Source organism: Neolamprologus brichardi, chromosome 7 (assembly GCF_056152115.1).
Source record: "Neolamprologus brichardi isolate AB-2024 chromosome 7, ASM5615211v1, whole genome shotgun sequence".
NCBI lineage: Eukaryota > Metazoa > Chordata > Actinopteri > Cichliformes > Cichlidae > Neolamprologus > Neolamprologus brichardi.
The window spans coordinates 25,642,309-25,669,539 of NC_142110.1; the positions used below are offsets into that span (position 1 = coordinate 25,642,309).

The window sequence follows — 27,231 nt, forward strand, 5'->3', positions numbered from 1 at the left end:
AAAAAAGACCAGTTAGACTCTCAAAGCAAAGTTTGTGTTACTTGATGAAGCATGTGTCCTTGGACCAAATCTATGACTGAGGTATTTTGTGGACCTCTACAGTGGCATCAGCAGTTGCACTGTGGGTTCTTGTAACCCAGCTGGCTCTTTTCAATGTGGAGAAGTAGCGGCTCTTCTCTGAGTCCCTCGCAAACGACTGAACTTCTCACCCTATCTCTGAGAGGCCATCCACCCTTTGGAGACATCTCAAAAATACCAAAATGTTTTTAAGGCTCAAGTTGTGATTGGCCTGCTGACTTAAAATGCTCTCCTTGCACTGGCAGTGGTGTATCTGAGTTGTTTTAATGTTTTTAAAACCTGTGGCAAAATCAAAAAGCCCCATAGTCCCATGTTGAGCTGTGTTACTGTGTAACTAACACACATTTTTAATCAGTAACTTTCAGTGTCGCTTTTTAAGCTGTGGATTAAAAGACAGGAAAACTATAAACTATCACACATTTGATTGGCTCCTGCAAACTTCATTGGTTAAAAAGTCAGTACTGCCTCTACAGATAAATAAGGGTGTGTGCAGACAGTACTTGTCAGAGAACTGAGAAGCAAACATGGACATGCAGAGCAATGTGGAAAAGAGGGAACACTGGAGTAAGAAAAGAGAATATATCCTGGCATCTGCTGGCAATGTGGTGGGCCTGGGCAATGTGTGGAGATTCCCATACCTTTGCTACAAGAATGGTGGAGGTGAGTATGTACAGATGAGCATAACCCTCTGTTTGCCTGCATGTGCTTTTCTTATATCATGTTGTGGTAACAAATAAAATGTGTATTATGTGAAATTAACTCCAGATCAATGTTCCCTCTAAGTTGCGCAATCGCGCAATGCTGGCACGGTCTCTGCGCACAGAAAATCTGTGTTGCGCACAAAAAAATCTAACCTGAATTGCAATTAAAATAAACACGTTAACAATTCATTCTGTTTTGCAGTGTGAGTAAGTAAGTGACCGGTGTCTGGCTGCTCCAGCCAATGATGCGATTCACATTCGTATATATGCAGCTAATAGATGACAGGCTATGACAGCGTCCTTATGTGCGTGTTTTAGTTAGCAAAGCGGCTGATGTGGAGTGAAGCCACGTTAATGACAACGTGTACAACCATTGGAAATGTGAGTAGGACAAACGGAACAATTGACAGAAAAAGTGTGGACTTTATACCAGTTTTTAAATTGTGTTGATAGGCCACGTAAAACCAGAGTTGTGATAAAAAATATGCAATGTTTGGTTTTCTTCCTGAATGCTGTCGTTGTTTATATTTACTGTGGGAAGAAACGGTAAAGGAAAAAAGGCTCGAAGGCCTGTGAGCAAAAACAAACCCCACCCCCCACCTTTCCTATTGGTCCAAAAAAGTACCATGTCGACCGATCAAAAAATGATATGGCAACGTGGCATCTTGTTGTTAAGAAACGGGGGGAAGTTTTAGGTGTTTTGAGATGTGAGAGATTTGAGACGTTCAGCACAAATCTTGTGTAGTCAGTGTGTAGTGTAGTCAACAGTTTTGTTGTGTGTGTCAGTCAATGAGGCGACTGCTGAATGTTACAGGTGTTACAGGAGTGATACATCTCCTGTTGTCAGGCCTGCAGGTATCAGGCTGTTGTTCTCCTTTATCTCATAGTGGACAGAAATTATTTTTTGGAGTGGCACAAATAATTTGTGTGGCATCAAATTTGATGCAGAACAGCTTATTGTTCTGGATATAGTTTGAAAAGTTCATTTAAAAACGCATTGGCTGCATTTAAAAAAAAATAGCTGCAAAAAACTTTGTTGTTTGCCGAACTGAGTTACTTTTTTGAGGAGTAACCAGTAGCGGTTTTAGATACGGGCAGTTGCCCGGGGCGGCATCACGGACAAAGGCAAAAAAAAAAAAAAATATTGCTCGTACTCATGCTGCCCCGACATCAGCCAGCACATACTGGGAATGGCATAGGCACCGATCGGTTTTCTATCGCCATTTGCTGGGAGTAAGCGCGCCCTCCGTTTGCGAGGTGCGCCTGCTGCTTGCGGCACAGGGAGGAGAGGGCGGGGCGGCGGGGGATTCTCTGGCTGGCTGGAGCAGCGTCTGATAACCAACTCGCAAAATAAAAACACAACAACAAACACGAAAACACCAGACATTATAATACAGACTTATAATTTTCACCGATGTTTTTTCGAAATTCTATACACGAAAAGTGAGCGAGAGAGCCCTCGGTGCGCCTGCTCGCTGCCGAAGTCAAAGTAAACTTTATTGTCATCTCCGCTATAGTCCAGTAAATAGAGAGACCAGACGACGAGGCTCCGGTTACAGCAGTGAAAGTAAACAAACAATAAATATAAGAAGAGTAAGAAAATAAATATACACTTTAGGACCAGGGGTAAAGGGATCGATAACAATTTAAAATTTATAATTTACAGTTTGATGATTTAAAGTCTCACACACAGCCCGTCGAAAGGGGAGGGGGCTGGCTGCTTCCAAATAGAGCACATTTAATTCATAATGTTGTAAATCCAAGCCCATTATGTATTCATGATTTGAATCCTGGGTTGTGTGAAATCTCAGAAATAAACCCTAAACAAAGTAATTCTGTGAACTAAGGTGTAGGTCTATTAGGTTATGTTGTGGTGATCCTTGAGTTGGGGGATTTGTGTTCATACTGGAGTGCAAAATTAAAACCAAGATGGACAAGAAAAGTTCAAAGCCATCAGGTGCTCAGTTTAGAAAAAAGAGAAAAGAAGAGGAGGAGAAACGAGCAAAAGATACAGGTAAGCAGATGTGTCATTGGATAATGGCAGGTCATCCTGAAACAATCAGAATCAGAATCAAAATACTTTATTAATCACTAAGGAAATTATGTGAAATACAGCTGCTCCAAGAAGAAATGGTAAAAATAGTAACAGTAACAGACTAAACTCCAAGCAATACAATATGTTACAGATTTTAATATTAATTAGTCATTGTCAATTGTTGATTTGTCCTGTTCTCATTGTATGAGGAATTATGATGGCTGTTTGGTAGCTGTTTGCATACAATGCATCAATGCATACTCTCTCTCTCTTCATATGTGCATGTCTGTGTGTGTTTCTCTGGCGAAATTCAGTATGGTTCCGACAACAGTTTTATGTTAATGTATAATCCTTAATATGTTTTATGTGTGTGTGTGAGTGTTTGGGGGGGGGGGGGGGGGGGGGGGGGGTAGTGCCTACTGGTGATGGCCAGAGGGGCTGGTGGCGCGATATGGCAGCCTCGCCTCTGTCAGTCTGCCCCATGGCAGCTGTGAGAGTGAATGAATAATGGAATTGTAAAGCGCTTTGAGGGCCCCGAAAAGCGCTATATAAATGCAATCCATTATTATTATTATCATAATACAAGTCAGAGCTTTATAAAAAAATAATAATAAAGTTGTGTTTTTGAAATTGGAGTTAAAGTTATTTTTACTTCCAATAGTGTTAACATACTACACAGCTCATGAACAAGATTTATTTATTAATTTTTTATTGTAAGTGGGCTAAAGCAGTTAATTAAAAGTAGTCTAACATAAATGTAAATGCTGTCATTTGATTATTTTAATAAACCATGTAACTTGGATGGATAAGATGCTGGCGTGACCACAGTCCACACGTCTGATGTCGCTCACCTTGGTCAAAGGGATCGCTCAGGGAGTTTGCGTGTTCGCTCAGACACGTGAAAAATTAGATCAATGTGTTATATCAGCCAGTCAACAGTGCTCCAGCCCACTTAAAAAAACAGGAAATCACATCAATCTTAGATCTTCACTCCAATTACAACAAACAAGAGAAAATGATTTATTTTTTTGGTCAAAAAACATGAACAACACAGGCTGTTGGTTATAATTTGCTAATGCTACCCAGTCATATGGAAAGTGTCAGGGCCGATGTGTGAGCTACCTGCCACTGGGGAACAAACTTCAATATAAAAGCAGTAAATTTAGGTCAGAGTAACATAATTGTTGTGGATAGGCGTAGCTTTGGGTCACGTGGTGTCGGTAATAGTAATAGTGATTGCTATATCACCTGTTCACGTCCCGAGGGAATTTTTGTGAATGAGTGGGTGATGGGGGAAGTCGACTTTCGCTGACCGCTCAAGCTTAGAATGTTTTTTGATCACTGTTTTTCTACGGATTTTAAGGATTTGATAACAAATAAAGGAGTTTTAACCTGGAACCTTGACTTACGTGTTGAACAGCGTAAGTCAATATTCCCCTATTCAGCTGCTCGGCGACTCAAAAGTTTGACAGTCGCCAATATTTGTCAGCAAAAAGTGCGACGGCAATGGAGCCTCCCGCAATCAGCGCTGAATAAACGCCGACGCGAGCCCACACACCGCCGCCACTACACCCATAAAATCGACTAGTCTAACAGATAAGGAGAAGACGACGGTGGTATGTAAACTGTGTTTTTGTGCTGCGTGTTGTTTGTTTGAACGCAGTTTGGATTCTGACCATACGAAGATGTTTTTGTGACACGCCCACCGCTACGTTTGCTGTTGGATTTGGTGTGTGTGTGTGTGCTGTGGCTCTGCAGGCGTTCAACTGAGTTTGAAGGAATTGCTGTTGCCTTTGTTTTGGATTTTGGCATGCTGCTTATGTTGAATGCTTAAAATGAGTGGATCGCAGGCTGCATCTGTTGTTGGAAAAACTGAAAAGGATAAAAGATTAATTTCCCTCACTGAGAAAGCTCTTGCAAACAAAATTTAAACCATCCAAACAGATCGGAAAAGGCATGCAAACAAAATGAAGTGTTATTATGTCTCTTAAAGAGCTAATGAAAGATGATAAAAATTATTCACAAGTCAAAAAACAGTTTGATGAGTTAACACACCTGTTTAAGGATGCCAGTGCATTGCATGAATCTTTACTTTCTCTAATCTCATTTGATGAGAAAGATAAACAAAATACATGGTTCTCAAGCATCGCTAAATACAATAAATGTGTTATATCCACACATAACCCTGACCTTTTTACATGACACTGAGTGGATATCTGGTCCTGCATTTCTTACACAGCCAGAGAACAATTGGCCTGTGAACCCAGAAAACTTGCAAGAACTTCCACATGAAGATCCTGAAGTTAAGGTGTCTGTTGCCATCGGGGTCTCACAAGCACACGATGATGATCATCCTCTGACCCTTTTAATCCATCGTGCCTCATCCTGGACTCGTCTCATCAGGGTGATGGGTTGGAGTTTGAGGTTCAAGACATTGCTATTGCATCGCAAGAAGATACATTTCCAGTCTGCATCTGATACAATTCAGTCTGAAGATGCTCAACATAAGGTTGATTTCCGGCATGGCTTTCTTTCATTTGGAGAGATTGAGGATGCTGAGATGCAAATAATTAAGTTCTGTCAGGAAAAGATATGCCAAAGAAATTTCTCGTCTCCAAAGGGGAGAGTCTGTTAAACGAAGCAGTCACATATATAAGTTGAATCCTGTTTTGGATGACGATGTGCTGCGGGTTGGCGGACGTCTCAGTAGGGCTGTTATGTCAGAAGATTCCAAGCATCCTGTCATAATCGCTAAAGAGCTTCACATTTCTAATCTCATTTTACAGCATATTCATAAAGAGGTGGGTCATGGTGGAAGGAACCACATACTCTCAAAGCTGCATCAAAAATACTGGATTCCTGGTGCTGGTACTTTGTGGTGGGGTGGCTGTAGCTCAGGTGGCAGAGCAGGTCAGCCACCAATCAGAAGGTCGTTGGTTCGATCCCAGGCTGCATGCCAAATATCCTTGGGCAAGATACTAACCTTGTTTGCCTACTGGTGGTGGTCAGAGGGCCCGGTGGCGCCAGTGTCCGGCAGCCTCGCCTCTGTCAGTGCGCCCCAGGGCAGCTGTGGCTACAATGTAGCTTGCCATTGCCAGTGTATGAATGTGTGTGTATGGAACGCCAGGACTGCCATAATGAATTAATTAAATACACCATTAAATAATTAATTAAATGTGTCAATAATTAATTAAAATGGGAAATAATTAATTAAATAAATAGTTATGACACATGTAATTAATTATTGATGTATTTCACATTTTAATTATTTATTGACACATTTAATTAATTATTTATGTATTTCACATTTTAATTAATTATTCACACATTTAATTAATTATTTAATGATATATTTATTTATTTCATTTTGGCAGTCCTGGCGCCTGGCTCTCATCATGAAATAATTTTATCTGTCAACCTCACCCATCAAACGCAGGGGGCGGGGTTAACGCTGCCCATGCAGCTTCTCTAACATTTGATTGGTTGCCGTGCAAAGTAAGTCAAAACAGGTCGATCCTAGATAATCGATTGCTTGTGTAGACTTGGGGCAGCCAGGTATCCCAGAATGCATTTCAAATCACAGGCAGCAATGTTGGTGGTGTAGTTTTAAAATACCCCGTTTTTCTGTCACCAACTACACTTTTAACAGTGTTTTAGCTGCGAATGTCGCGCTGGAATCTTCACATGTCGGGTCAGGTTGTCAACATAGAACATGTTTGCAAAGGTGCTCAGATGTTTTCAGAGATTTCAGTAGCTCTGCTAACAGTCAGCATGCAGAGTGCACCTAGGGGGTTACGTTAACCGGTTTGTTTACATATTCCACTCTCCGTGTTCCACGTGTTGCATTCGCAGATTCTCATTTTCACCGAACGATCGTCTCTTTCCACCTGCTCTTGTGTCTCTGTGCTTCTGTAACATAAAGAACGAGCTGACATTTTTCTCACGAAACCAGCGATCAGCTCAACAGGCCCTCAGTTTACCTGCATGCATCCTCCTCCTCACCTGTCAGCTGTTTAACACCTGCTGCTAATTCAAGAAACACGCCCACGTTACCTGGTGATAGTCACAGTTTAACTGGGCAGCCGGTGCTCGATATTACGCAACCTCAGCACATTTTTCTGCACAAGATAAGTAAATATAGTTTTTCCCGAGCGAAGAGCTGCTGGAGCTTGTTTCCCAACAGAGCACTTTATTGGCGAACCCACTTTATCGGCGGCTGATGTCCAATCACCGGCACACAGCTTTGAAACCTCACCTGAGTTTTAGCTCTCAGTGGTTAAACGCTGGACTTAATTCACTCAGGTTCTGTCTGTCGGGTCACGTTTACTTCGCTGTTTTATTTACAACTGAGCAAATCGGTTTGTCTGAGGTTAAAGTTACGTTTCATAACTGCACCGTTTTACAGACGTTTAATGGTTCACTGGCACATGTGTTAGACTGAACCATTCGCTTTTCTTTATCTGGTGTGTTTTGGATTTAACAGTAAATTTTGAGATTAAACTGACTTTTAAAATGTTTTTATACAAAGAGGAAAGAGAAGGCGCATTTCCACCGAGAGGAGCAGAGTTTCCAACTACATGTTCATAATGCAGACTGCAACCTGGACAGAAATATTATATCATCTGTTTTTTAATAGGTTTTCTAAGCACCAGCGATCTGTTAGAATTTTTAGAGTTTACTTAACTAAAAATAAATGAGGTTAACATATAATTTGTGTGATTTTTTTTTCTCTCTCTCTCTCTTTTTATTCATTTATTTATTTTTTTGCTTTTTCGGTCAAGTTATGTTTAACTGTCAAAGGTTTGTTACAAACTATGAAACACATGGTGCAGACTTCTGGATGTTAGAAGAAAACTAATACTGCTAATAAGGCAGGAAGGTGTCCTTTAAAACTAAACATGTTAGTAGGACTTTACGTCATAGTTTATGAAATAGCACGTGTATTTCAGTAATAGCCTACTGATTTCAGTGTAGTAGTGAACAGTCACACAGCTCACGTGGGTGTTATCTGTGATACTCCTTAACTATAATTTATCCAGGTTAACTTCAGTTAACTCTGAGCGGCTGGATCGACGGAGGTCAGACAATTTTACATGTATGATCTTAAAACAGGACACAGCCATTATCCGTCCTGGCCTCATATCAAATGTGAACGCAGACTGAGTCTATGTTTGACGATTGCTTTATATCTAATCTTCCTCTCAAACATTTAAACAGCAGCGAGTCTGCAGCTGAGGGAACACAAACTCAAATTGTCGGAACAGGTTTGCTCGTTTCTTGCGTTCATTTGGTAAGTTATTAAATGTATAACTGTTATAACTGCTGAGTCTCTTACGCTGATGAAAATGCAGAAAACACAGATCACGAACACCTGTTCAACCAATCGCTTTCATTCCACTTTGACAAACTGACGGTTCATCTACAGTGTTGCGTTAGACTGCTATATTTTTGTGTTCTTTATGCTGTAGATTTTCACGTCTCTGGAATAGTTGGCAGTATTAAGGATGCTTTTCTGTAAAATCATATTGATATGACCCGTGAATTATTCGTAGATGACCGTTAGATTAGTCAGCTGGGAAACTCTGTGTTACCTCAGAGAGCTGAAGATATCGTGGATATGCTGACCTCGCTCTGTGGTGTACAGGTCCATTTACCCTCATGATTAATATTCACAATAAAAATATTAGCCGAACATCATGAAGTCTGTATGTGTGTCATAGTTTCGAACAGCCTTTGTACAGTTAAAGCCAGCAGTTACTACATGAGGAAACACCACCTTTTATGCGTTTATACACAGGTCACGCTCATTACTGAAGAAAAACCCAAAGATCAGCTGTTAATCGAATTTATTTGCTCTCTCTCCTCCTTAAACATGTTTTTAATGTTAGTTATAATTCAGAATTGGCGACTGAAACACGTAGGACACATAAGAACATCAGGAAATAAAACCCTGATAAATATAACCTCAGTAAAAGAAGTCCGTGTCAGCGGGGGTTATTACAGCTGTGTACCGGGGCCTGAGCCTTGTCGGTGGTAATAACAGCTCGATTGCTTGCGAGGCGAGCGGGTCTATCCACGCTTTGCCGTGAGACTGGGCAGACATCTCCGAAATCATCGAAGCACTTTTGCAAAGAGGCTGTATCTTGAGAAACCGACCAGACACATGAAGATTAAACCACTACATTCTCGGCTAAAAAAATATTAAAACTGTATTTGGTGACACACACAAACAGGGTTTTTCAAAGTTCAGTTCTGTTAGTTTCCACATGCTGGTTGTTGTGTGCTAAAAACAATGGCCACCAGGCCAAAGCAATGGTTTTGAGTCGATCAGCGTTAACCCCGCCCCCTGAGTTTGATGGGTGAGTTTGACAGATAAAATTATTTCATGATGAGAGCCAGGCGCCAGGACTGCCAAAATGAAATAAATAAATATATCATTAAATAATTAATTAAATGTGTCAATAATTAATTAAAATGTGAAATACATAAATAATTAATTAAATGTGTCAATAAATAATTAATTAAATGTGTCAATAATTAATTAAATGTGTCAATAATTAATTAAAATGTGAAATACATAAATAATTAATTAAATGTGTCAATAATTAATTAATTACATGTGTCATAACTATTTATTTAATTAATTATTTCCCATTTTAATTAATTATTGACACATTTAATTAATTATTTAATGGTGTATTTAATTAATTCATTATGGCAGTCCTGGCGTTCCATATGTGTGTGAATGGGTGAATGACTGAATGTAGTGTAAAGCGCTTTGGGGTCCTTAGGGACTGAGTATAGCGCTATACAAATACAGGCCATTTACTTTGATTCGATGCAGGCCATTTACTTTGATTCGAAGCATCATGTCGAGGTGTGTGACCTGCAGAAGGTTTCATGGAGCTGCAGGCCAGCAGCAGATGGCTGAGTTGCCTGAAAGCAGCGTGACCCCTGAGAAACCCCCATTTAGCTTTGTTGGAGTGGACTATTTTGGTCCATTTGAAGTGAAGCGTGGGAGAAGTCTTGTGAAGCGGTATGGTGTTATTTTTACTTGTTTGGCAATTAGAGCAGTACATATTGAGGTTTCCTCATCTCTTGACACTGACTCTTTCATTAACGCCTTACGACGTTTCATCGCAAGACGAGGTCAAGTACAAGAACTGCGCTCAGACAATGGGACTAACTTTGTGGGTGCAGAGCGCGAGCTGAGACGAGCTATGGAACAGTGGAACCAGGAAAAGATCTCTGATGCTCTGTCTTTGAAGGGAGTGAAATGGATCTTTAATCCTCCAACTGGATCGCATCATGGCGGAGCATGGGAGCGGTTGATTCGTTCTGTCAGAAAGGTCCTTAATTCCACTCTCCAAACACAGCATTTGGACGAGGAAGGGCTCCAAACTGCTCTTTGTGAAGTGGAGTCAATCCTCAACAGTAGACCCATTACGCTGGAATCCACCAATCCAAATGATTTGGAAGCCTTAACACCAAACCATCTCCTTCTTCTCAAGTCCAACCCGTCTTTACCACCTGGCCTGTTCCGGAGGGATGATCTCTACGCACGTAAACAATGGAGGCAAGTTCAATATATATCTGATCTGTTTTGGAAAAGATGGACTAAAGAGTACTTCAGCAGTGCCAGAAATGGGGAAGGATTAAACGCAACTTTGTTCCTGGAGATGTGGTCCTTATAGTGGATGATTCTGCACCTCGTGGTTCCTGGATCATTGGGAGAGTCACCGGAGCTGCACCAGATGTAAAGGGGCTTGTGCGTCAGGTCTGGATTAAGACCCCAACCAGCCATGTGTGCAGACCCATCACAAAGATATGCCTTCTTCAGGAGGCCTCTGACCCATGACGATGACATTTTTGACACAGTGTGACATAACTGATTTTGAATTGACTTTAATGTTATGAGATGTACATGACAGACTGACTATATTTAGGCTAAGTGCTGGTAACCTCTGGCCTATGACTGACTGTGTGCAGACAGAAGAAAAGAAGAGAAGAAATGAGAAAATAACTTTGGTGGACTTTTGAGTATGTTATGTTGTCTCACTGGGTGTCTGTGATATGATCAAGTGTGTGTCGTGAGTTATGGTGTTGGATGTGTAATTATTACTGTAAAAATGTAATAATTAGGGGCCGGAATGTTGTGGATAGGCGTAGCTTTGGGTCACGTGGTGTCGGTAATAGTAATAGTGATTGCTATATCACCTGTTCACGTCCCGAGGGAATTTTTGTGAATGAGTGGGTGATGGGGGAAGTCGACTTTTGCTGACCGCTCAAGCTTAGAATGTTTTTGATCACTGTTTTTTCTACAGATTTTAAGGATTTGATAACAAATAAAAGAGTTTTAACCTGGAACCTTGACTTACGTGTTGAACAGCGGGCGCGTTAACATTATTCCCCTATTCAGCTGCTCGGCGACTCAAAGGTTTGACAGTTGCCAATAGGGTTGCAAAGGGGCGGAAAATTTCCGGTAAACTTCCGAAAAGTTTCCGGTAAATTTCCATGGTAAGTTAAGCTTGGGAATTTTGGAAATATTCCATATTGGAAACTTTCCATGGAAATAATGGGAATTATGGAAATTAATGGGAATTTAGGAGAACTAACTGGGAATATATTATTTCCAAGCATAAATATAAACAGAAATCATAAGAAAACCTCCATGCAAAATGTTTTAACAGATATTTCAACAGATTTATTTGTAAGTACAGTAGAATAGAACACGTTTCAATAACTTGTTTCATGGATGAATAAAAACAAAAATGTTGAGTTCAATATTACCATCCCCTAACCCCGCTCATTCAAAAATGCCCCCTGTCCAAAAATCTCCACAAAGTCCCAAGGTTAAATGAAAAATGCCACTTAATCTCCAAAACGTCCCATTAAACATGCAAATCTTCCTTCAAGCAATCCTCTTTTCTCATTTTTGCTCAGTCAACAGACTCTTCCTGGACCTCATCATCATCCAACAACATGTCCACTTCCTCAGCATCCAACTCTGAGTCTTCCTCTTCAGTGTCACTTTCCAGCCTTGTTGAGGATGGCTCTGTGTCAGGCTCAAAGAGCCGTAGGCTTGCCCGAATGCCGACCAGCTTTTCCACTCTCACATTTGTGAGCCTGTTGCGAACCTTTGTGTGGGTGTTCCCAAACAGTGACCAGTTGCGCTCGGAGGCGGCTGATGATGGTGTGATTTGGAGCAGGATGGAGGCTACAGGTGCAAGGGCCTCAGATTCACATAGTCCCTTCCACCAGGTGGCTGCAGATATGTGCTGGCATGACTGCCATATTCTATCCCCTTTCCAAAGGCCTTGCTTTGTTCGATACTTTGCCAAACTGCCTAGAACTTTGCCTTTATCGAGACCCAGGTGGTCAGACATGGCTGTAATGACCGCATAGGCACCGTTGATCTCTTCCCCAGAAAGTATGCCCTTGTCATATTTGGGGTCCAGCATGTATGCTGCTGCATGCACTGGCTTCATGCAGAACTCCCTCCGCTGTTCCAATGACTTGACCACAGCCATTTCCTCTGCTTTCAGTAGTAGGGAAGTGGGCAGAATTGTCTGGATTTCTTCTTTGAGTTCTGCAAAAAGGCACTGGACATCTGACAAGATAGCACCATCCCCCTCTATCTTCGCTATTGCTGCTGCAATAGGTTTGAGGATTTTCTGACTGCTAGATACTCTTTCCCAGAACACATCATCCAAGATGACCCTCTTGATGTCACTGTTGATGCCTACAGACTGGGATATGGCCATTTCTTGCAGAGACTCCTTTCCCTCCAGAAGGCTGTCAAACATGATAACAACACCACCCCATCGCGTTATGCTGGGAAGCTTCAGTGTAGTACTCTTGTTCTTTTCCTTTTGCTTTGACAGAAATGTAGCGGAAGTTACTTGTTTGCCTTTAACATATTTCAGAACTTGCTTCGCTCTCTTATTCAGAGTGTCCATTGTTTTTAGTGCCATTATGTCTTTTAGGAGAAGATTTAGTGTATGGGCAGCACAGCCAATAGTAGTTATATGAAGGTAGGTCTCCTCCACATGTGCCCAGGCAACCTTCATGTTGGCTGCGTTGTCAGTGACCAGTGCAAAAACCTTATCTGGTCCAAGGTCATTGATGATCACTTTTAGCTCATCTGCAATGTATTGGCCTGTGTGTCTGTTTTCCTTTGTGTCTACACTCTTTTAGAACACAGGCTGAGGAGTGGTGATTATGTAGTTAATAATTCCTTGTCCCCTGATATTGGACCATCCATCAGAGATGACTGAAATACAGTCAGCTTGGTCAATGGTCTGTTTCACCTTTGCTTGAACTCGACTGAACTCTTCATCCAGTAGATGAGTAGACAATGCATGTCTGGTTGGGGGAATGTATGCTGGTTAGAGAACATTCAAAAATCTCTTCCAGTACACATTGGATGTCAGCATCAGGGGTGAGCCAGTTGCATAGATTGCACGAGCGAAACACTCATCTGCGTTTTTCTGGCTAGTGTCATCCATAAAATCAAAGAATCCTCTGATGCCAGAGGGACTAGGAGCTGATGAGTGGGTATCTGACTCTGGTACAGCTGAAACAGATTCATTTTCCCCTTGAGTGGAACTCCTGGCTGCTGCATGTGTTGGGCCTTGAGGAATTTTTTTGCACTTTGCAATGTGCTGCATCATTTTTGTGGCATTCTTCATGTACGTCTTATCACAATACTTACACATATATACAGATTTCCCTTGTACATTAGCTGGTGTAAAATGTCTCCACACATCAGATAGCACACGTGGCATTTTTCTGTAAAATAAAACAGGAGCTTGTAAAAATGCTAATGCAATGCAAGAGATCGTAATAATACAATTGCAATATGATAATAAACAGATATAAATAGTAAGGGTAGCTAAACAACTGGAATGATCTTCAAAACAAAACAGCCAAATGAGGAAGCTAGCATCTTCTTTATGTTATACTAGCTATGGCTTATTTAGCATCTAACAGATGCTAGCATTTTATTTAGCATCTTATCAGATTGCTATCTACCAGATTAATACATTTTATGTGATATACGCAATTTAAACATTTAATGAATATATTTTCCCATAATATCATCAAAACTTACCTCACTTGTTAAGTCCACAGGCTCAAATGTGTGCCTTCAATACTCTTTCTCCTTCAGGCTCAAAAGTGTGGTCCATGTGTACATGTGATGGAGGCATGCACAGTGCCAGTAGGTGGTCTCAATAGCCATGCAGCAAGCATGTGCTCTGTACATGTGATTAAGGAATGGCATGGATATTCAAGTGTATTTGAATTGCATTTGTTTGTTTTTGTCAATATTATGCTAAAATATACTTTGCTCAACTATATTTAAGTTCCCTAAGAAGAGCCAACCTTCAATTTTGAAACTTCCCAGTTTATTCCCATAAATTCCCGTTTATTCCCATGGAAAGTTTCCATCTTTGAAAATTCTGGGAATTTTGCAACCCTAGTCGCCAATAATAATGTTTGAGAACATCAATAATAATATGATGTCTTAAGACAGTTACATCTGTGTAAATGCTGAAAATGACTTTTACCAAGTACATTACATTTATACTCATGCAGTGTGTACTTATGAGGGTAAAGAACTACTGCAACAGTGAAAGTAGAGCACATTCAGTAGTTTCACACCTGGACAAACGTGAATCACTTTAATAAATTATCCTTGAGACTGAGTGAGTTCAGCCAGCCTGCGAGCATTGGAGTGTTTCACGGTTATCTTTTATCAAGATCTCACAATGTTGCGCCTCAGCTTGCTGTGCTAGAAATCTCATATTTACTGCTTCTATTACTAATGTGTGCATTGTCTCAACATTTTACTCCTTATATGTTTTCCCACCTTCAGTGCACAGGGTTAGCTTGCTATTTCAGTATGAAATTTAGTGTGGAAAACCCTCAAATTTACCTGCCCACCACAGACTTATTTCCTTGTTCTCATGTATATAAACTTACAAGACCTTATGGCAGAAAGCCATAGTATTTAAAATGACATGAAAAAGGTATGAGCAATAAAAAGTAACACTGTAAACAACAAAATAGATATGGTAACACAAACACAATAAAACTGAAAAACATAGAATTGTATCGATTAAGGATACAAAATCTAGATATGAAGGGCAAACCGATTTAAACAGGCAGAGAAAACACAAAAGGATTTAAACTGAACAACAATGACCATAGAAGTTGTTTTTAGATAGCACTGTGGTCTGAGAATAGAAATGAAAAGCAGTTTTCCACATTCAGTATTAATTTGAGCCATGCGTCTGTTCATCTTAGCCGCTATGATGCCTGGCAGGAGCTTCCATGTGGTACTGAGGCAGGTTATTGGCTGGTAGTTATCTGGGACAGGTCCTTTCTGGAGGTCCTTGGGGATCCGGACTGTTCGGCCTTCAGTTATCCATTCTGGGTCTGCTCATGGGTTAGCAGCTGGTTCATTTGTGCTGCCATACGCTCATGGAGTGCAGTTAGCCTTTTTAGCCAGTAGATATGAATCATGTCGGGGCCTGGTGCTGTCCAACTCTTCATACTGGAGACCTGTTCTTGGATGTCTGCCACTGTGATGCTTACTGGACCCTGTTCAGAAAGGTTGCTGTGGTCTGCTCTTAGATCTACTAGCCACTGAACATTGTTGTCATGGGTTGTGTCCTTCTCCCAGATGCTCATACAGCATTGCTCCATTTCCAGCCACGGTGGGGCTGTTCTCATATTGTTCCCTTACCACTGAGAGTACACCTTTGATGGTTCAGTGGAGTACAGCCTACAGTTTATTCTCCTTCTGTCTCTCAGCTGTATGGCAGTTTCTAAGGCCTCAGAAATGGACAGCTTGTTGAATTTCGTAGGCAGCTCCAGTAGTTTGCTAACTTCCTTCAGCACTGCCTTGATTTTTGTTATCTGTCTTTTTTCATTGTCTCTGATGTGTTCGTGTGTGTGTAGGTGCCTTCTTGTTGCCTTACCTTTTCTTTGCTGTACTGTGTGGCATGCCACTCTTCCTCCTGGAAACTGTGATTGGTCAGTACACACAGGAGGGCACTATCACCTGCTGGACCAAGCTCTACCCGCTGGCACAGGGTAATGAGATAATTTCTGTTTAAATATTTAGTTATAAATCCAGAGGATCTTAAAATGTTCTGTATGTGATGGGAATTCAGATTAAAAATATTAAAAGCAAAAAAAGCTTAGTGTTAATTTAGGCAGAATATAGTTTTTTTTTTTTTTTTTTTTTTTGAAAAGCCAGACCAGCCATGTCTTAATAAAACAGATGAATGCTGTAACACATTTACTTATCAAAGAATGAGGCTTAGTCCCAGTTTTCTCTGCAGGTTGTAGTAATAATTGAAAAATATTTGTGACAGTCGTTTTGAACAATAATTTATATACTATATACTTCATTTAGATTTTTTTAACCTGCTTTCACTGGCTTACGACTTACAGATGTAGCTGCCATCTTTACTTCTTATTTTTGCCTAATTATTTTGCTTAACATTGACATGTTGTTGTTGTTTTTAGCTATATCAGTGCTCTGTCATATTACTGCTTAAACTGATTTATTTATTTTGTTTTTTGGATGCGTTCTCTCTTCAGGAGCTGGTTATTCTATCATCATGATCCAGCTATATTCCAGGGTCTACAGCATTGTTTTGGCCTGGGCCCTTCTCTATCTTGTTTACTGTTTCCGAGACCCTCTGCCCTGGGCTACCTGCAACAATTCCTGGAACACAGGTCAGATGATTTTTCCAGGCACCTTTTTTTCTGACATGTCCTCCCACACTTTACAGCTAGAAAAGCAGCTAGCCTATTTATATGCTCAAGCTATACCTTTCACCACAGAACAAGTCTCAATGCTTCAATGCTGTTCGAATGTGTTAGCAAACTGAGCTGTTAGATTGGATTGGTCAGCATAATGCATCCTCTCATAATGGTGCAGGCAGCTTTAGAGGGCCGATTTAAGGCTAAACATTGATCAGGCATAATAGTCTGACAGGTAAAGTGAATAACACTGATTATCTCTTCATCATGGCATATGGTGGGATATGTTAAAGAGCAAATGCAGATTTTTTCCTTAAAGTAAACATGTTAGAAGCAGAAAAAAAATCTGCCTGGGAAGGAACAGTAGTGAATCAGTGACAGGATCACGGGTGGGCAGGGCTCACTGATGCATGAGAGGAGTGAAAGCTGGCAGGTCAAACTGCCCCCAAAAAGTTAATTCTAGTTCTCACAGAAAGGTGTCAGAATACACAGAGCATCACAGTTTGTTGTGTATGAGGCTGCATAGCTCATACTGACCCCTGTTCACCTAAAAGCACCAACAATGGACACAAGTCAGCATTAGAACTGGACCACAGAGCAATGGTAGAAGGTTGCATGGTCTGATGAATTACAATTTCTTTTACATCAAGTGGATGGCCAGGTGCGTCTGCCTTGCTTACCTGGGGAACCTTTGACCTTGATACGAACCACCTACCGAAGCAGTGTTGCAGACCCCATACAGCCTTTGATGGAAACAGTACTCCCTGATGGCTGTGGTCTCATTCAGCAGGATAAGGCGCCCTGTCACAAAGCAAAAAATGGCTCAGGAACAGTCTGAGGAGCACAACAAAGAGTTTGAAGTGTTAAATTGCTAACATCCCTCCAAAATACCCAAATCATCTTGCTACTTAGAGGACTTAAAGGATCTGTTGCTAACATCTTGGTGCACATACCACAACACACCATCAGGGGGACCCCAGGTCAGAGCTGCTTGACAATAAAAGAGCAACCAAAACAGTATCAGGCAGGTGGCCATAATGTTATGACTGAGTGGTGTATGTATAGCTGTTTAAGCAGTGCATTGATATATGGTTGGTATTTCTACAATTTAGCCTCTGTACACCACCACTGTGGATTTTAAATCAAAGTGTCAAGACACGATTAAAGTGCAGACTTTCAGCTTTAATTCACAGGTTTTAACGGAAGAATCACATTAATTGTTTCTGGCACTGATTCCAGGAGTTGAACTGGCCATGTACAAAGGCAAACGACTTTGTCGCTGTCCAAATACTTATGGATTGAAGTGGATACTTCACATTACATTTCAATCACTTGTAACTGATTCCTTAAGTTTCATGTGAATATAAATACATATTTGCGCTGTGTTGCAGCCAGTGTCTTGAAACAAACAAATATATGGTTTTTGTTGTTTTGTCCAGATTCAAAAACAACCATCACTCTTTTATTCACCAATGTTACATTCAAACAGAGGAACTAACCATTACATCGCTGAACTGATGTCCACAGATAGATGTGTGGACATTACCTCTGCAAACCAGACTGCAGTACACAGTGGCAACGCGACAATAGACTGGACACTGGGAAATCTCACAAAATCTTCAGTCTCAGAGTTCTGGGAGTGAGTCAGCTATTTTTACTTTTTTTCACATTACATGGCAGCTCATTTAACCAGAACTACACTATGTTCTTGTTAAATATTTATGCATAGCTAACCATCTCTGTTTACTCTCCACAGGAGACAAGTGTTGTCCATATCCGCAGGAATAGAGGAGCCTGGTGCAGTAAAATGGGAGGTGCTGCTTTGCCTCCTGGCCTGCTGGGTGGCCTGCTACTTCAGCATCTGGAAAGGCGTCCGCTCAGCAGGAAAGGTCTGTAAAGATGAAAAACCTATACTATGAAAATTTTCTGCAGAATGGGCAAAGTTTGACAGAGGAAGAAAACAGAGAAGAGCCATTTGAGATACATACACAAGATTTTCATTGGGAGTTGTCCAGATGTCCTCCTGTCTTTTTGTCAAGGCCACTGTATCCAAACCAACATCGTAACAGGTTTCAAACCATCTTGTTCTTATAAATTGGCCATTGGTACTCCTCCGCTCCCAAGGAGTGGAAGATTTTCACTTCCATGGCCTCTCACTCTCTAGGATTGTGGTAAATGTTTTCTATATAGCGTTTTTCTACTCTATTTGAGCACTCAGAGTGCTTTATACAACATCCCTTGTTCACATACAAGCATTTTTAAAGAAGTGCTTTTTATTTAATATTCACACTGATAAACTTATCGGAGAGCAACTTGGGTCTCAGTATCTAGGATATTGGTATATCTGTAGCAAGGATACTTGTATATAGACCAGAGTACCTGGGAATCAGACCATCAATTTTCCAATTAGTAGATGACCTGCTCCACATCCTGACACGCCAGTTGTGTTTCGTGTCAAACAATGCACTGTGAACATGATCCAGACACCCTGTTATCTTCTCTGTGTTAAAGTTGATTTAAAATGGACTGAAGAGAAGTGGAAAACTGTTCTGTGGTCAGACGAATTCTAACTGGAAATTCTTTTTGGAAAACATGGACGCTGCATTGTTCTGAGCAGCAAGACAATACTAAACTGTGTGTGGCATCTACTACACCAGCATGACTTTGTAGCAGAAGAGCCTGGGTGTTGAACTCACCTGCCGGCAGTTCAGACCTTTCACCAACTAAAAACATTTCCTCACAAAAGAAAATCAAACATTACAAAGTGGACTCAAGAATGTTGAGCAGCTAGACTCCTGTATAAGACAAGAACGGGACGACCTTCCTCTCCCAAAAATCCAGAATCCGGTCTCCTCAGTTCCCAAGGTTAGGGTTAAGGTTAGGTTTGTGTTTACAGGCTGTTAAAAGAAGAAGGGAAGCTACACAGTGGTATGCACCTTATTGAGATGTGTTGCTGATGTCAAATTCAGATTTTCAGATAATTACATTCTGTTTTTAGATTTTGCACAGCATCACAAAATTGTGAAATTTGAGCTATACATAGTGGTAAATTGAGACCCAGCTGGTGTAGTTTGTCAATGAGCTGAGACAACAGACAACTGAAATCAGAGCTTAGTCAAGAAATAACACCCCTATTTGAGCCCTGTCCTTCCAGATGGGTCAAGGCTATGTGGAGAACTAAAGATAAAGCATCCTTTGTAGATCTATTAGCTCTGGAAACCAACTGTTTTCATTTTACCAGCCAGTGTGACATCATTATGGGGAGAGACAGATCTGCCTTTTGGGTCAGTAATAGCTCTAATGCTTTCCTAAATGTCCCTGGTAAATGCAAAATTGTCTGCACATTTCCCGTAGATGTCTTTTAGAAGTTTTACTGTGGGCTGTTTTGTGACCCTAAATTTAGATGCTTGGTCATGTGCTTTCAGCAGGTGCTTCATCTTTTTGTACATCCGTATTCTTGTCAATGGTGGTATTATTGACATGACTATGGATGTAACAATAAATAAATAAATCTTTCAGATCATCAAACAAGTCTTATTATTAGACAAAGATAACCAGAGTAAATAGAAAATGCAGTGTATAAATGATTATTTCATTTATTAAAGGGAAAAAAGCTCTCAAACCTACCTGGCCCTGTGTGGAAAAGTTATTGTGCCCCACTCGTTCTGATTATTCCCACCTGTTTGATAAAATGACAGACTATAAAAAATCTCCAAAACCAACACATCATGCCACAATCTAAGAAACACCTGAGGTCACAGACACTGACATCTATAAGTCTGGAAAAGGTTTACAAAGCCATTGCTAAGGTCTTAGTTACCATGGTGAAACCAATTAACCGAATCCTGAGAAAACTTGGAACAGTGGTGAACCTTCCCAGGAGCTGCCTTCCATCCAAAATTACCTCAAGAGCACAATGAAGGCTCATTTGGGAGGTCAAAAAAGAACCCACAAAAACATCTGAAAAACTGCAGGCTTCACTTGTCTCAGTTAAGGTCAGAGTTCATGATTCAACAGTAAGAAAGAGACTGGGGGAATGGATCCATGGGAGAAATCAAAGGAGAAACCACTGCTGACCAAAAAGAACACAAAGGCTCGTTTGCTCATTTGCCAAAAAATAACTTGATGATTGACTTTTGGGAAAATATTCTGTGGACTCATGAGACAAAAACTGAACTTTTTGAAAGGTTTGACTCTGTTACATGTGACATAAAACTAACACAGCATTTCATTAAAAGAACATCGTACCAACAGTTAAACATGGCGGTGGTAGTGTGATGGTCTGGGGCTGCTTGCTGCTTCAGGACCTGGATGACTTGCTGTAATCGATAAACATCCTAAGTGCTTTCTGTCTGACATTCACACCCTTTGCTCCTGTTTATACATATTGGGAGACTGAGATAGTGTATTGCTATTGTTGAGAGTATCATACAAAAAAAGGAAACAAAGAGGGAGTTAGGAGACTGGAAACTGTGTGCAGACTCCAGGTCTCTACAGTTAATATATGGAAACAGAAAAAACAAAACACAAATGACTCAACAAATGAATAAAAATGATGTTGATACAAGCGGGAAAATGAAAGCAAAAAAGACAAAATACTACAGAATATTTCCTCATTCTGCCAAACAAAATGATTTCTGTCTGCTTTCAGGTGGTGTATTTCACAGCTGTTTTCCCTTATGTGATGTTGGCCATCCTGCTGGTCAGGGGATTGACACTGCCAGGTGCCTGGGAGGGCGTGGTGTACTACCTGTATCCAGATCCTTCTCGTCTGGCAGAGCTTCAGGTGGGGAAACCTTTGAACTTGTTCGAGATACAGCATTCGTGAAAGGACTTTTATTGTTTTATTGTATAATGCTTTAATCCTGGAAAGTTAAACCTTTTACTTGCGATCGGTTGTGCTGCAAAGTAACAACATCTCTGTGACTGTCTGTGATGACTTTACGTGTTTTCTAATCTTTGATCAGGTCTGGATGGATGCTTGTGCTCAGGTCCTCTTCTCGTATGGTGTTTCATCAGGGAGCTTGATCACACTGGGCAGCTACAACAGAAAACACAACAACTGTTACAAGTAATTAATGTGATTATTAATTCATTATTGTCATTAACTCTTGTACCACAAGCCTGCCGACGGGCCCATTTCACAAGCGTTCTTCAAATGACTGTAACTCAGTTAATGTTTAAGCTAGAGACAAAATTCAAATGGTTTTGGAAAGAAGAGAAGACGAGCTCAGCAGTGATATTTGTTGGAACATGGTAGCGCTGCTCCAGAGTCCAGTGACCATAAACGGAGCCAGTGGTTCACTACATGAGCACCGCACTTAATGTTACCTTCAGCAAATGCTTTGCTGCACAGAATCTGGGTTTCAATACAGTTCATGTTGTACAAAGAAAGACAAATGAGATGTAGGTGTATATACAGGTTTTAGAGCAACATCCCATTTCATGCTACCGTCCAGGTCAAGTCTTCTTCAGAGAAGACTGTGCATATTTCAGCAATGCAATAATAAACTGCATAATGCTGCTATTCCAACACAATGGCTTGATAGTAGAACTGGCCTGCCTGCAGTCCACACTTTTGACCAGCTGAAAACATTTAGAGCATCTCTAAATAAAAACAGGACAAAGCAGAGCCAGGATTGCTGAACAGCAAGGATGCTGTATCAAACAAGAATGGGACAACATTCCTCTCCAGCAGCTGCTTCTCAGCTCACAGACGCTTATGGATTGCTACACAGTAGGAAGCGTCACCCTGTCCCTTTTTTTGAGGGACAGTGAAGTGACCACTGTCATCAAATACTCTTACTCAAACCTGCACTGTGTGTGTGTGTGTGTGTGTGCGTGCGCGCTCAGGGACAGTCTGTGGTTGTGTGCGCTGAATAGTACCACCAGCTTTGTTGCCGGGTTCACGGTTTTCTCAGCTCTGGGCTTCATGGCCTATAAACAGGGAATTCCTATTAACATGGTGGTGGAATCAGGTAGGAGAAGCTTTTGTATTTAGAAATTTTGTATCTTATCTTAACTGTCACAAATTTGTTGCAAACGATATGATACAAGTCAAACAGAGGCGACAGATATGTGAATGACTCTCATGTCCTCCCAGGCCCTGGGCTGGCATTCATTGCATTTCCTCAGGCTGCAGCCATGATGCCAGTTCCTCAGCTGTGGGCAGCATGCTTCTTCTTAATGCTCATTTTGTTGGGGATTGATTCAGTGGTAAGGTAAAACTCTCACATGCTATTCCCCCAAAATCTTTTCGTTTAACTTACTAAGACTTGTCGCGGCCGCTCAGGCTGCTTCACTGCAAACACATGAATCAAAAATACTTTGTTTGAATAATGACACCACTTAAAGAGCACTTCATAACATCACACTGACTTATGAAACTCCTAAAAATCCTGTTAAAAATCCTGTTTGATTTTTTTCTCACCCTCCTATTCTACCTACATATTTAGTTGTCATAGTAAACTAAATGGATACTTTAAAAAGGGCCCTTTTTCTGGCTTTATTAGATAAGTACAGTGAAGACTTGACAGGAAAGTGGAGGCAGAGAGAGGAAGACATGTGGCAAAGGGTCTAAAAAAGGTTTTATGTATCAGGACACAAAAAAATTGTTCAATTCAATTTAATTTTATTTATAAAGCGCCAAATCACAACAACGGTCGCCTCAAGGCGCTTTATATTGTAAGGTAGACCCTACAATAATACATACAGAGAAAAACCCAACAATCGAATGATCCCCTATGAGCAAGCACTTTGGCGACAGTGGGAAGGAAAAACTCCCTTTTAACAGGACGAAACCTCCGGCAGAACCAGGCAATATTATCTGGTCCTTACCAGGATCTAAAATTATCATAAGCAAGATTTTTAGAGTTTATACCATGTAATTATCAGTTCAACAAAAACAAAACGGAGCAACTTGCCCCTAACCAGTGGCTGGACTTTAACCCTTTAAGACCTACCATAGAACCAAGTCCGCCAGAGCTTATATTATATTTTTACATGCTGTAGTGCCATTTTTGGGAGCATTTGAAGTTGCTATACATCAATACAACCATTACAGCCTATATTTTAATAATATGTATGAATTAAGTGCATAGTGATTACATAAATTGCAAAAAAGTGCAATAAACTACAAAAAAATTGAAAATCGTTTTTGTTTTTTTAACATATATTTCTAGTTAGAGAAATTTAAGAGGCTTAATCCTCAAAACTGTAAATACAAAAAAGTTGCACAAAATAGTTTCCCACCACAGGAAATTTATTTTGAGTGTCTTCATAGATTTATTTTTGAAATACACCAATTTTTATACACTGCAGGAAAAACGAAAATAAATATTATAGTGCAAATTTGCGAAAAAGCAGCATATGCATCAAAATAAACTATTTCCAGCAATGCAATATGAGTCCTAAGCATCCCAGAAACGACACAGAAAGTCATAAAGTCAAACATAACTTTTAAAAACACCAGTATAGGCTCATTGAGGCCCGGACCGTAAAAAACTACATTTCCGCGAAAATGACGTCACTTCCGGTTTCGGGCAGGACATGGCGGACATGCGATAGTTCGCGCTGATGTCTAATCCAATGTGGGAAGTGTTATGAACAGCTGATCGGATCGGCAAAGCGTGTTTCTGTAATATTATGTTTTTGTTGCTGCAAGCGCTTTTTATGCAATTTTTGCAAAGCTATATGTGGAAGGAAACTGTGACCTAGGACAAGCTGATGGCATAAGATGTAAGTACAACTCCTCAGGTTTCATATGCAAAAAAAATTATTGCGCTAGTTTAGTGGTTGTAGAGCTACCGGGATTTAAAAATAGTTACGCAAAACAGAGCGTGCCCTCTCCAACCGGTTTTAAAGGGTTAAGACACTTTTGCATAAATGAATGTAAACCTCAATGAGCTGACCTCACTGCTGTAAAAAGACTGGGCCAGAATTCGTCCACAACGATCTGAGACTAATAAAGTCATACATAAAAAAAAATAAAAAAATACTTCAATTGCCAAAGATGTTCCAAAAGCTAACTTGTTATGGGGTCCACTTAGTTTTTGTTAAATAAATAATTACACTGTGTTTCATGCAGTGTCGTTCATCTGAGGTTGTATTTATGTTATTTTGATTCCTGTCAAGCACCGGATAACTTTTCCTATGTTCTGATACCTAAAACCTTAGAAATGAAACTCTTTGGTCTCTCTCTTATTATTTTGTCCAGAACTGATAATGCAACAATATACAAACTGAACTGTGGTTTACTGTCAGAGCTTGTGACAGTGGATGCACATGTAGTTAATTTTTCTTGTTCCAATGCAGTTCAGATAGTATCCATACAAATCCGAAATCCTTCTGTAGTAACAGGGTTGAGAGGAATGACAGCTGAGTTTAGGAGGTGCCATACAGACACAATATGACTCCTGTAGTTCAGACACCAGTAGTGTTCTGTTGAGATGTTGTTACCATGCATCTGAGCTCAGCAGCTTCCCAGTGCTGTAATTAGCTGAGTGTTTGTTCAACACCATAGTTTTTGTGGACATTTTTAAGGGCTCCTTCACCTGAAACCTTCTGGTATCATTCGTCATTTCTCTTCCACTACTAAAGTAAGGCCTCGTGTTTACAAGTGTGAAGAAAAGAAGAGTGATTGAATATCCACCCAGCATTATGACAGAAGCTTGTTGATGGCGAGCAAAAGGACCTGAACATGGTGCCACATGCTAAGGGACATTTCACTAAATATTAGTAGAGATGTATGTATATGTATACTTTTGACTCAGTGTGCATTAAAGAAAATCCTAAATGAATCTTTAAAGTCATTAAAGATGTATACTGTACAATCATTCGATCCTGGAAAAACAAAAGCTCAAGAAATGATTAAAAGCCCCAAATTACCATGGCTCTCATGCCCGTGGATCTAAACTGTATTCTCTTTCATTGTTGTCTTGACCCACAAAGAAGAAAACCATCCTTGACTTTATTCTCCTTCACTGTCATTTATTATTTTTTTCAACCCTGTGTGCGTGTGCTAGTTTACAGGTTTGGAAACTATAACATCATCAGTGATTGACATGTTCCCAGGACAGATGCGCAGACCTTGGCGCAGAGAAGTCTTCCTCATAGTCTTCTGCTTAGTCTGCTTCATCATACAGATCTCCCTCACCACTCAGGTACAGCACAGGACAGCTAACACGCAACAGATTTACATAGGAGTCGAAATACACCTTTCAGTTAGGGGTGCAATGATACTCGTATCGATATTGAACCGTTCAATACAGTGCTTTCGGTTCGGTACGTATATGTATCGAACAATACAAAATTTTTAATTTATTTTATCAATTTTTCTTCTGACGATGCTGTCTGTGTTGAGCGCTCAGTGGATCTGCTTTCGACTACTCCGCCTAGGCTGCGCTGTCGAGCGCAGATCCACTGAGCGCAGCGAGATGCTGCTGAGAGTATACCCCAGAAGAAGCGTATAATAGTATAGCATATTAGTATAGTATAGCTTTTATTTTGGAAAGAGCCATTTCTCTGTAATAAACTCTCTTTTCTAAAGATGAGTGTTTTCTCAATCAGATAGAATTATTATTTTATCGCCTTGTTGTTTCAGCAACATTAAATTTAAAAACTGTACATTTGAGTTAAAATATATATTTATAATTTTAATAAATGACAAATTAAAAAAGCATTAACATTTTTTTGTATCGAAAAAATATCGAACCGAACCGTGACTTTTGTGTATTGTTGCACCCCTACTTTCAGTGTATATGTACACGATGTCACTGTGGTCTGTTGTCCAGGGAGGAGTCTATCTGTTCCAGCTAATTGACCACTATGCTGCTAATGGAGCATGTATATTATTCGTGGGTCTGCTCCAATGTGGGGCTGTTGGCTGGGGCTTCGGTAAGTCCTGAATTCCTCGCTATTAGCCTTCGTTATCAGGAGGCAGAAAATACACAAAGGGCTGGATTTAAATTGTAAATAGGTAACCAGAGTTATTAAACACCTCAGTCTTCACTGAGGTTTTTTGCTTTAAATTATAGTTTAGGAGAATCTTTCTTTTGGGGACAAACATATTCTGATTTTGAGAGCGAGTAAAAATTAAATACCACTGTCATGTCAGTGTGGTCAATGTAAAGCTATAGTCTGCAGTTAGTTTACAGAACCTAAAGAAGGCTTTGGTACTGAAAACGTTTATTAATAATTCTTATTTCAAACCTTTAAAGGCTCATGAACTGCATCAAGGAGCCTGTTATAGTCAAGACCACATATTTTTGAACAGTGATGCAGTTTTTGTGATATTGTGTCTTTGTACTCCACTGTAGTGGATTTTAAATCAAGCAATCAAGATGTGATTGAAGTGCAGATTTTCATCTTTAACTCAAGGGGGTTAACAAAAGCACTGTATTAACTGTTTAAGAAGTATAGCCAGTATTATAAACAGTCTTCGTTTTTCACTGGATCAAAAGAACGTGCATAACTGACAGACAGTTTCCTGAAGTATTAACTTTTTTAAGAAAAATGTTTTCACAACATTTAACCAAGGCAACAACACTCATGAGGCATTGTTATGGAAGGAGGTGTATGGCTGCCAGTGGAAGTGGGTCACTGGTGTTTGTTGGTGATGTGACTCCTGATAGAAGCAGC

At 40.3% G+C, this 27,231-nt stretch overlaps 1 protein-coding gene across 1 annotated transcript in view; it reads left to right on the forward strand.

The window, feature by feature from the left end:
- Positions 1-602: 602 nt before the first annotated feature.
- The window catches only part of LOC102798669 (sodium- and chloride-dependent betaine transporter-like), a 33,911-nt gene continuing 7,282 nt past the window's right edge, over positions 603-27,231 (forward strand). The window contains exons 1-11 of the mRNA XM_006782273.2: positions 603-738; positions 15,781-15,915; positions 16,429-16,566; positions 18,121-18,232; positions 18,350-18,482; positions 21,245-21,379; positions 21,561-21,664; positions 22,447-22,571; positions 22,697-22,809; positions 25,617-25,754; positions 26,385-26,487. Of these exons, the coding sequence (XP_006782336.2) occupies positions 603-738; positions 15,781-15,915; positions 16,429-16,566; positions 18,121-18,232; positions 18,350-18,482; positions 21,245-21,379; positions 21,561-21,664; positions 22,447-22,571; positions 22,697-22,809; positions 25,617-25,754; positions 26,385-26,487 (1,372 nt within the window). The remainder of the gene's footprint in view (positions 739-15,780; positions 15,916-16,428; positions 16,567-18,120; positions 18,233-18,349; positions 18,483-21,244; positions 21,380-21,560; positions 21,665-22,446; positions 22,572-22,696; positions 22,810-25,616; positions 25,755-26,384; positions 26,488-27,231) is intronic.